This window comes from Lygodium microphyllum, chromosome 17, assembly GCF_053477565.2.
Source record: "Lygodium microphyllum isolate KBCC chromosome 17, Lygodium_microphyllum_v1.1.10, whole genome shotgun sequence".
Classification (NCBI taxonomy): Eukaryota; Viridiplantae; Streptophyta; class Polypodiopsida; order Schizaeales; family Lygodiaceae; genus Lygodium; species Lygodium microphyllum.
Window position 1 is genome coordinate 84,711,844 of NC_141151.1, and position 12,137 is coordinate 84,723,980.

Genomic DNA, 12,137 nt, shown 5'->3' on the forward strand with positions numbered 1-12,137 from the left:
TTTGTGTTCATTCAATTAGTTTCATGCAAGCCCCAAAAACTGGTAACTGTCAGAAGCAGGGGATCTGCAAATATGCTTTCTTTGTGTCACCATTTTTGATTGATCTAATGGCATAGTCTGCTAGCTGCTGCTGAGTATCTATTGGTTATTATGGACTTATGCTTATTTACTTGAATCCGACTTTTGCAGCGAGACAGTGCAAGTATGTTTGAGAGAGAGAGAGAGAGAGAGAGAGAGAGAGAGAGAGAGAGGCTCTCTAATGATATGCAATGCTAATTGTCTAATGATATGTGATGGTGACGTCGTGTTGTTTCATAGCAGATGGTGGAAATGCACAAGCTACTTGCGTGCTCTGGTATGCGCTAAATGTGATGCGCAAAAACTCCAAGGTGCTGCTGCTATCCTGAGCACGGTTTCGACTAGGATACACTCGATCTTGGACGATATAATCTCCCTTCGAGTCCAGCGCCCATCTGACAGTTCCCCAGAACTACCGGCCCATCTGGATGCAGGGATGGATCTGCGGATATCGGAGGTGATGCGGTTCCTTAGGACGAACACATCAGGGAACGAAAGTGTAAGAGTGGTGGGCCTGCATGGTCAAGGCGGCATTGGAAAGACCACACTTATGAATGCTGTACATCACCATTTGAAGCATGGTACTGTGCCACAGCGGCACAAGATAGCCACCCTAGAGGTGGGGATGACCCCACCACCTTCCACAAAATTGCAAGAGAGCCTCTTCAGCCAGCTCACTGGTGGCTCTAGACTGGAATTCTCCTCCGCAGCTCAGGGCAAATCTGAGTTGAAAAGCCTCTTTGCAAGCCACCAATCAGACAAGAAGCCAGTCTGCATCTTCCTAGACAATGTGTGGGAGTGGGAGCATCTGGAGGAGTTGTTGCCAGAGAAGCTTGCCGATGTGCTTCCGGGTGGGAGCTACATTTTGATCACTTCCCGCAATCAGGAGTTGGTGAGACGGCTGGGGCAGATGTGCTTCAAGAGCAAGGAGGAGGTAGAGCGGGGCTACCTGCATTATGAGCTGGAGTTGCTGCGGGAGAAAGATGCGGTGAAGCTGTTTCTGAAGAGCGCGTCCAAGGAAGGGGAGAGCAGGCCACTGTCGAGTGACGATGAGCTGGTGAAAACGCTGGTTCCTCTCTGCAGTGGGCTTCCTTTGGCGCTGGTCGTGTATGGTGGTTTCTTCAAAGACGAGAGCAAGCGTGTGAAAAGTCGTTGGAGACCCGTGTGCGAGAAATTGAGAGCAGCTGAGGACCTGCCGCGTTCGTGTGCAAAGGGCAGGGTGTTCGAGAAGCTCAAGGCAAGCATCACGTTCCAGAGCAAGGGGCTCCAAGATGCGTTCTTGGACATCGCTCTATTTTTCAACCGCAACAAGCACTTCAATGTGGACACTGTCAAGTATGCCATGAAGGAAGAGGACTACCTTGAGTCTCTAGTCGAGCAATCACTTGTACGTGTAGACAAGTTCTGGGGAACGAGTCGTCTGGTGGTTCACGATCTGCTGGTTCTTGTGGCCCGACAAATGGCAACGGAGAGAAGCATAGCAATTCTACCTGCGCCAACATCCGAGCATGAATATGATCCATGCGAAAATGGAATGCAGGTGTCACTGGTCAGTTTCTCATGTCCGAGTGTCAATGTTAGTAACCAATGATTTCGTTCATACTAATGACAGAAAACGAAATTTGTCGTGATTTTTTTATAGGTCCGATATTTTAATCTCCAAGAATGGGCAAAGCCGGGTCACTATCCTACCAGTTTTCAAATGAAAGATTGCCGATATCTCATGCTAGAAGATTTAGATTCAAAAGATTTTCCTGTGGACTATTTTTTCGGAACGATCATTAGGCATTGCCACAGAGTACGTCTCTTGCAGCTAGGCAAAGGTTTTTGTGACGAACCACAATTCCAGGAGCGAGTCTTTCCTTGGATAGCAAAGCTCAAAGAGCTGAAAGTTCTTTTCTTGTCGGGTCCAACCACCTTTGCCGTTGCAAGTACCCCAAAGGTATCTCCCTTTATCTGAATACTTTTTTGAGTATCTTAGTAGTTAGGTGTGTCTAAAAGTTATAATGACTAAAAATTTGAAGTCTTGCTCTGACTCATCATATGCATTATAAAAGTCTATTTAAAAGAAAATAGAATCTTGTTTTGTATCTTGTGGATGCTCCATTCCATCCCATAGGACTATGATGGAATCAAGGATACATATCCCCTTGACAAGAGCCTTGCGTTCTCTACTTATATAGGTGTCTAGATGGCCTCATATGCCAAGGAGAAATTTTAGCTAAATGGAAGAATTTTTCATAGTGATTTAGTGAATATCTTGTGGGTTATAGGTCTTCAGGTTTCATAGCAATGTCTTATCCTCGTTTTTATGAATCGGGTTTGTTACTTCTACATTGTTTGGTATTGTGGGTGAGAGCTCCATATGAGAGAGATGCCTTCCACATAGCTAGCATGGGAGGTATGAAAATTTCTTAAAATTCTTGATATAACTCATTTAAAAGAGTCTATCTAGGCGTGGACTTGTACCCTTTTTAAGTTCATCTATAGAGTCATTAAGTTTTGAGGGTGAGAGCGTAGAGGCATTGCTCTAAGAGGGATACCATAGATGTGAGGATGAGTGTCATGGAGACATGTAAATTTATCACTTAGTTTAATCAACTTGTGCACATGGGAGGTGTACATGTGAAGTGCAAGTTAATTTTGGCACAATGATAGTCCAAAACCAAAGTTGGGCAAAGGGGAACATCAGCAAAAGTTGTGACAAGTTATGTTGGATAGGTGCTAGTAGGTGCCTAGTAATAATCTTGATCTTAGACATTGAATAGGCCCTTTAAAATTGAGAATCCAAGGAGCCCAAATTTGTAGGGAGGTTAGTCTACATCTCAATGTGATATAGATTTGTGCAATACAAGTTAAAGAAATACCACAAGGGGTGCCAGTTTTGGGGCCAATCGGGTGTATGCTATCAAGGTTAAAGTACTAAAGTATTTATTTTCGATTTGTGAATTATTTGCTTCTTGTAATTATTGATGAATTAGGTCATCTAGCACACTATCCAAGAAGAAGAGTTGGCTTGATTGGAATTGATCCTTGGCTTGATTCTCTTTGTTATCCATGAGCAAAGGTAACATCTCTCTTTCTTTTTCTTCAATGGGTCGAACATTTTCTTCGTGGGTTTTTGATCCTCCTTGCCTACTTAGCTCTAATGTAGAGGACTTATCTTGCCTCTATCTCCTCTCCTTGTCTAAGTTTTATTTAACTCTCTTAAGTTCATCTTGGGTAGCAATATTTCTATTCAACTTGTATACTTTGGGCATATTTTTAAGCTCTAATGTTCCTTCTCCTTTAAGTGGTTCTGCTCGTAACTCTCACAAAAGATTTTGTGTTTGCTTCATAGCATGAAGGCATACACGACGGTCATGTTCCAAATTTCCTTCAAACTTTTCTTGACCCAGTCAAGTTTGAATAGTCCAAGGTCTCCATGAAACAAGCTAATCGCAATGATTCGGTAAATGTTGGATAGAATCAATTGGCTTGGGTAATTGTCTAGCATGACAATATCCTTAAAAACCTTGAAGAAAGCACTTACATAAGAGGTTTGTATACTAGTTGGCACATTTGCTCTATCTAATGCTGCTTTTTTGAGAGTCTCCCTTTTGTTTATTGAACCACGTGAACGATTTTTTGTAGGCTTGTCTCAACTAGGCTATGGACTGATTTAATATCCAGTCACGACTACTATTTTCTAGCAAATCACATGTCCTACCATATTAAAAGCTTCAATCAGAACGATGGGTATCTAAAAACTTGTTATGAGTCCCAAATTTAATCCCTACTTGAATAGAACAGTTTGCATGAATAGAAACCACAACAAATTCCTCTTCTCCCTCCAAGAGAACAACAATTGATTGATTATTTGCATATTTCAACATCTGAGTTACTATCTTACAAATGCTTGGAGTGGACCCTAATGGGTATTCCATGACTTCAACTTTAAGGAGGTTTATATTTAGGTCCATCTCCACAAGGATTTGAGGATGCATTTTCATGTTAACTTGGTTCATAGGTGTTTGCCCTAGAATTTAACCTAGTGGAGAAGCTATTAACTTTAAGTAAGACTAAAAGTGCATGGACATGTTTTGGTATTGCACCCACATAGATACCCTTGTAGGTTTAGGGCCATTGTGATTAAATTTAGGACACCCCTTGAATAAAGACAAGGGGAAATTTCTAAGCATCTAATAACCAAGGCTAAATTTCTTAAGTGCCATTTTCTTTGTTTCAAAAAGGAATAATTGTGCAGTAAATATTAAGCAAAGATGATCCTTTTTCACAAGCCTTCATAGTTAAACTTCATCCCATTCCTTAAATATTCTACATGGGGACTTGGCCCGTCACATATCCCAATTAAAGCTTTGTTTAGAAAAGTAAAAGCCCAATGATTAATACCATTCTTGGTGATGGTTATTTGGAGCTTATTATTTTGGTTGTGGTCAGATTAGCATTGTTCGTATAGTTTACTTCTTGGTTGGGACCAATAGCATAAGATTTGGGGATGGGATTGTTGGCTATTGTAATTAGAAGCTCACGGATGCTCTCCAATAATTGTAATTATTGCCATGCCATGGCAATAGCATAGTATGAGCAATAGGGATCGATGTTCTATGACTGATGCCTTTACTTTTTTCAATTTAGTATTGCTTTGCTTTTGTCATCTTACAATGAAGTTGCAAGAATTTCAAGGGGGAGGTTTGTCACAAGGAGGTGTATTTGTAATGCTTAGCTTTAGCATTAATAAGTTGTGCACATGTGAGGTGCCATGCAAAGTGCAAGTCAGTTAAATCAAGGTGATGGCATAAGTAACCCAAATGAATAGTGGGGGTGACATTGACCAAAGTTCTACAGATGGCTCCTTCCTGCACATCCATTGATGACAAGATCCATGACCTGATTATTACACGTGGAGTGCGGTGATGAAGGCTTGGTTTGTTTAGAAGTGGTTATGGTACGTGGTTTGCAGAGCTATGGTACGTCCTCAACAATCTTCTCCTGTTCCTTCTGATTTTGATGAAGATAATCATAAGGAGGCAATGCTTATATGGGATTCAGATGATGCCCGTGCTTATTCGGCATTACTTCGGTGTATTTCCAAAGAAGTCCTATCGACGGTCACCTCCTGTACGACAGCTTCAGACATATGGTTGAAGTTGCAATTGATGTACGAGGCTCCTTCCACCATGAGGGTTGTTACTCTCTATGGCCAGCTCCAGCAACGGAAGTTTGAACCCAAGGATACGATCCAATCATTTCTACTTTGAGTTACCTAACTCCAAGACCAGCTTCGCACTATGCAGTTTGCCCTATCTGAGGCACCTTTTGTTGGTACGGTACTCTACAAGCCATCTCGGGAGTTTGATGGAGTGGGGAATGCTTTATGGGCGTAGACATCTACCACTCCTGTTAGTTTTCTTCATATATTCTCAATTCTACTTGAGTATGAGGCTACTTTGTATCTATAGGGGAGGCTTCTGTCACATTATGGAGGTTCAAGTGAGGCTCTTGCAACTTCAGAGAGGGTTTTGATGAAGAAGAAGTCAAAGGCCTAGTGCTACCACTGTGGCAAGAAAGGTCATTTACGGAAGGATTGCAAAGAGTTAGTGGCTTCCAAGAAGAAAAAGAAGCAAAAGACGAAGCAGGATGTGGACTCCTCCGACAAGTCATTATCTGCCTTTGATTTTGACTCTGATCATCTGGCCATGGAGAAGTCTAAGACACGGAAGGGATAAGCTTCTTCGGATCGTGGGAAGGGCTTGATGGCCCCTTCCTCTGCTGCTTTCTAGCGATGGAATGATGACATCCCTCACGACTCTTCGGTGCTAGAGAGAGAGTGTGAGAGGGTGTGGTGGTGGGGCAGGCGTGTCTCATCTATATTTTTCTACAGATGCATAGAATCTAGAGAGGGATGTCTGTTACGAATCGTCCTTGTCTGGCAGTGAAATCCTAGAGTCTGGATTTGACATCTGGGTTCATGCTGGGCTGTTCTTTTCTTGAGGGGATACTTTGGCAATTCTGGCCCAAGGCGGGGATTCCATGGTACTATGTTCAGAGACATGGTTGGCAGATTGGTCTTGTATGTCCTGAGTGACATAGGTGACATAACACAGAGAGTTGCTATGATTTTTCTCTATTTTCAAGTGGTGTTGTTATGATCGACATTGACATCAGATACTCTCCGAGGTATCTTGGTGGTGGGCTGGCCACTCACTTCTTGGATATCCATGGTTCTTCTGGTGGTTCTATGGAGCCCCAAGAGAAACACCAAGGAAAAGGGGATTCTACTGCAAGAAAATCTATCTTGTAACATCAACAAGCTTTTATTTCATTCTTTTGATGACCAAAACAAAGAAGGCAGTAATTCTTTACGCAGCATCATAGTAGGTATCTCCCACGGATTTGATAGAATCAACCATAATCTTCAAGATCTTCACAGAATCCATTAATAGAACAAGGAAATAAAGGAATACACCATTTTTGAATGGAAATCAATCACATAGTATTCATCTTCCATGTCTTTATAGTTTTCTCTCTCAATCTCTCATATACAAATACACTGTTTTGATAGAATTGGCTATCTCTGGCTCTCTCTCTCTCAATAGTATATCATCTCCTCACTACAATGCTCAATAATGACTAGATCACATCCCCCACATACCAAGCTAAATCTACATAATCTGAAATTAACAGATTACCTCGTAGATACATATAAGACAACAACATGGTATCTGTTTTCACGGAATCTTCAAAGACCATATGATGTCGTACTTCTGCGTATCCGAGATGTGGAATCCACCAAAAAGGTTATGCTGAACATGGACCATTTGTCAAGGCACTTGCTTCTTATCATCACATGTAATTAGAGGGTGTCTGTCCAGATGTTGTCAGCCATTGGACATGGGTTTCAACTATATTACAGTCAACGAATGAGACTTTTACATATGGAATAAGTGGATCTTTTTGGTATGCCACTAGCTCAGCCGTACAAATACTTCTTTTCGGTATCATTGCAATGGAAATTAAGCGAAGGGCACTAAAGGTTCACACTGTTTTGGAACTTGTTCGACGTCGTTGGGGTCATGCTGTTAACTTTGTAATCTTTCAAAAATCTTGATTCAGGTCTATTCATCAGATGTTTATTCATTGGGAAGCTTTGACTGGGACTGGGTAAGAAGAATCTTGAAAGGAGTAAAAGGTATTTCCCATCACATGAATATGATTCATAGGATCATTGGATTCAGTGACTGTTCGTGTGCAGAACAAAAGTTTGCAAGGAAAATAGTTGATGGTGAAGACAATAGGAATGAATCTGAACTTTCAGTTGAGGAATACATGGAGTTGAAATACAACATCCGGTTGAACTATCCATTCTTACCCTGCATTGCGGCAGGGAGGCAGAAACAATCAACATATGTTCCAATCGCCCTCAACAATCAAGGGGCACAGACTGGATGAAAAGCTTTTCTGGGCCGCTTTATTAATCTGAAGACGAACTTAGGAGCCGCTAAAAAAAAAACGAAAGAGGATGTCGTTGTTTGGGGAAAGGGAAGTTTTCTCTGGGTGTGGGTGCGCAGAGCTGGAGATTCTCCACAATCTCATAATCGAAGCTATATGCCTCGGTTATCGACACTTCGACTGTGCAGCTGATTACAAGAATGAGAAGGAAGTTGGTGAGGCTCTTGCGGAAGCCCTGTGGCAAGGTCTAGTCAAAAGAGAAGATTTGTTCATTACCACCAAGCTTTGGAACTCTGATCATGGACATGTTCGGGAGGCATGTGAGGATAGCTTGAGAAACCTTAAATTGGATTATTTGGATCTCTACTTGGTTCATTTTCCAATAGCCACGAGACAACCTGTCCTGAGGAGAAGAAGAGCTGTCCTGAGGAGAAGAAGAGCTGTCCTAAGGAGAAAAATAACAGTCATTCTGGGGAAAATTAGGACAGTCATCTATGAGAGCATAACAGTCAGTAATTACAACTGATGATGGCATGGCAATGCTTTATGAAGAGCCGTGTATAGATGCTCATCCCACAATAGTTTTGTCTTGAAAAACCATCAAGTACCATTAGTCTTTGAACCAGACCATCAAATTATCTTGAAGAAAGAAGTCGTGATGTCCAAATTTCCAGCTCACCGATTGTTATTGCTGTTTTTTTAATGCCTGTGCATCATGGTTGATGAGAAAACATGAGATTTCAAGGCAGATTCTAAGCTTTCCTTTGACTATCCATATTCCCCAACAGAAATTATGTTTGTTCCTGATAAAGAGTGCCAGAAATCTGACTTATTAGCCACAACTGATGACTATCTCTGGGTCTGACCGATCCAGGAACAGGGCAGATTGAAGGCTAACATAATATATAAATATGGAAAATTTGAAGACTGTTTCTAACCGTAAGCCATCTCAATATCAGTAAATAGTCATCATGATGGAACTTGGATCAGAAGATTATTCACATTCATCCACTTTCTCACTCATCGATGAAGACCATACTCTTGGAAATTCTCTTTGAAATGTATGGATGATCTATGCAATCCAGAGGCTGCTCGGGTTTCTTCTTCTTGAACCTTGAATCTCTTATTGGCAGAAATAAAACAGAGTCTTGACATTATTTTCTCATCTTGCTTATTCACCTGTTTGATCTTTTATCCTGAAATTTATCAAGGTCTTCTAAAGACGCGACTTTGCTTTCACAAACCCTTCGACAACGGACAACTTTTGTTAGCAAATCAGAAGACCAAGCCCCACTCCAACCATTCTCTGGAAGATAGAGATCTATCGTTGAGAGCTTAATATAGAAGGACAACTTCTGAAATTGATAGTAAACAAAAAAAAAGGGTCGGGAGAAACATATTCTTGAAAGTGCTCAAATGTAGATCATAATAAATCCATCTTGGACTGCAATCTTTTCACTTTATCTTGAAGCAACGGACATAATGTGGTCTGTCTCTGGAGAACTGCCAAGTCCTGCTGAGATATAGAAGAGGAACATTGGGGCTTGGAGGAATGGACCGTGACTGTGCCAGTTGGTCCTGCTACTGCTTAATCTGGGAAGCTTGGGATTTCAATATATTATGAGCAGTATGCAAAGCTAACAGTTTCATATCTAAAAGAGTCTTTAACTCTTGAGCTTCTTTGGACATTTTCTCTTTCTCTTCCGAAACTCTAGTGACCTCTGAATGAGCCACTGCTAACTGAATTTTCAAAGAAGATATCTTTTCTCTCTGGGTCTCAATCATTTTGTGTTTGTTGCTTCATCTGCTTAAACAGATTGGTAAGAGTGTCTTTAGTAGAGGCTAACTCTGTGGTTGCCTTATGCATCTGGTCTTTGGATTGCATCAATTCTTCATAGAAAGAAACATATAACTATTGAACATAAGCTGTCACTGAGAGTTCAATGGAACATTGGATGTCGTTACAAAGTAAATGAATGGCATTCCTTGACACTAAACTGTTCAGTGAAGGAATTGATATTTCCAAAGAGCCCTCTCGTTTTCCCCTTAATAAATTGTTGTATGTGAGGTAGGCAGGGAGGTCACTTCCAAAGGTAGCAGGAACTGTTACTGAAGGAATGACTGGTGGAACTTTCTCTACCACACGTTTTAAGCACTTCCGCTGAATGACTAACGGAAGAGAGGAATCAAGATCCTCTATGTCAATAGGTTCTAAATCTTTTGAAGATGGAGGGGGAGGAACTTGATCAGATGGAGAAGGGGGTAGCACACTCTTCTTAAGGCCGGAATATATCAAGAAAGCATATAAATATGAACCATAAGTTACATTGGTAATATTCCCTTGGTTACTTTGACAAAATGTTGGTCTATCTTCGTAAGAAGGTAAGTATTCCAATCAATGGCAATCCCTTTTAACACCATCCTGGAAGCTGTGAAGAGCTCCTAGGACAAATAGTAAGATGGTGTTTTGGCAGGCATGAACCTGTCCTGGAGAAATTGACAGACTAGCTTCCAGAGAGAATTAGTGATCATTGAGAAAGACACTCTTGAAGTATTAATTACCTTTTTAACATCAAGGAGCTTTTTAGTCTGCTTTTGTAACAGCTTGAGAATTTCATCATTTGAGAATAACTGTCTGGCTGTAACAAAGGATTCTCCTTTATATGGAAGAGACAAAGCCTTTCCTAATCCTCTAGGTGTCAAAACCATGAAAGTATCACGAACCAAGCCCCATTTCTTATTGTATGACGTAAGAAACTCATCACATAGGGCTGGATCGTCTGGAATCAAAGGGAGTGAAGCAACCATGAAAGATGCAAGGCTAGCTTTCGCGATAGGCTTAAAAGTCAGTAGAGAAGAATAATCCTACTGATCAATGGGATATACTGAATAGGAGGAGGAGCTTGAGGCGCCATTCAGATGGAATATACACACATCACAAACATAGACAATCACAGTGAATGCTTGTAAAACAACAAAATAGCTATACAAAAGAAATCGATCAAAATAAGTACACACAGACGTAACTATTGTTAGTTACAATTTATTAATGTGAAATGGTGCTTTTAATGAAACTCGGACTGTGATCCCTAGACTTAGATTTTTAAATGCATATTCATTGATTAAAAATTTAATGTGCTTGAATCGCTTTTCTTTTTCAATGTGTGCATTTTTGTGATGATTGGTTTATTTTTATTTAAAATTAAAGTGCATTTAAAGCACACGTAGCACATGCAAAGTAAACGACGGGTTGATTTTAAGTTATTAGAAAAATGTGTATTTGACATGAGTGCGCGTGAAAAAGTGGATGAATAAAGTTCATTTTAACAATTAACTGTGGTTAAGAGATGATCAAAATAAATAAAGTATGAAAAATAGATACCTGGTAGGGGTGTGTATGCAAGAGACCGAGGGTACACTAAATAGTCCCAAATGCAAGGAATCCAACAAAAAAGCAAAAACCACTGACTTGAAAACAAAAACACCTTAGTATTTGAAAAAAAAAAGTATCAAGGCAATGTTAGTGGGATCACATTTGGTTTAGGCAATGTTGATTAGTATTTGGGTGAAATTGTTATTAGTATTATTTTTTATTGTAACTTAGGTGTTTTGATTTTGTATTTTGTGTTTTTTTGTATATTTTTTTATTTTAAAATATTTAATTTATTAGAGTATCAATCAAACCTAATTGAAAATGAAACCATCAGTCTTCAACAATGGATTTGTAATTTTTAAAAAAAAATATTTTGTAATTTAATAACTTATTTTTAAAAGTTAAAATAATTTTTTTATGAATTTAGATTAAAAGTTTATCATTTGGATTCAAAAATAATAGGATGATCATGTACGAAGGTGTTTTCAGCTTATAAAATATTCCAAAAGCAATCAAATGCATTGATGAAATTTTCTATATATTTTTTAATTTAATTTGTATTTTTAGGGATTTTTAATAAATTTTTTTCAATTTTTAGTGAATGTTAAAAGGATTTTAAATATTGTTATTTTTTGCAATTAATTCTTTATATTATACTTAGCAAGATTAACAAAAAAATTACCCAATTCACATCTCTTGCAGTAGTTATATGCATCCTTGTGGAGGGTCGGCCCCACCAGTATCCTGCTAACAGAGCCTTCTTGGTTGTTGTTTCTCCTGCGAAGTGTCCACCACATGGTTCGTCATGGCATGCTTCAATACTATACCGATTTCATCTTCTGCAACACATCTTCGCAGCACTTTATCTTTGCCTCTCTTGTACAGTGCACCGCCTAGCAAGGTGTAGGAAGTTGATTCTAACAGAAGCTTCTTCTTCTCACGGCTTGAGATGCTAGGAGGATATTGTTGAGTTGCCAGGAGGTTGGCTATGTTTGCATACCAGGGAGTAACTGTTTCAACTAGAAACAAGGAAGCATGAGGAAGGTTTGGATTATCCTGTTCCTCTCTTGCAGTTTGAGAGCCCCGTGAGAGATGATCGGCTAGGATATGGGAACGACGAGGCTTAGTGATGACTTCAAAGTCGAACTCTTGGAATAGAAGCAACCATCTTATCAGCCGTTGTTTAACATCTGCTTTGTTCATCAGGAAGGACAGGGCTTTATGATCTACATAG

General features: G+C 39.9%; 1 protein-coding gene across 2 annotated transcripts in view; it reads left to right on the forward strand.

Annotated features, from left to right (window-relative positions):
- LOC148022110 (uncharacterized) overlaps window positions 1-12,137 on the forward strand; it is a 60,828-nt gene that overhangs the window by 974 nt on the left and 47,717 nt on the right. The window contains exons 3-4 of one of the 2 annotated variants that reach the window (XM_087697744.1): window positions 322-1,618; window positions 1,721-2,020. In XM_087697744.1, the coding sequence (XP_087553870.1) occupies window positions 322-1,618; window positions 1,721-2,020 (1,597 nt within the window). Of the gene's footprint in view, window positions 1-321; window positions 1,628-1,720; window positions 2,021-12,137 lie in introns of both variants that reach the window. The other variant, XM_087697743.1, reaches the window with a different exon arrangement.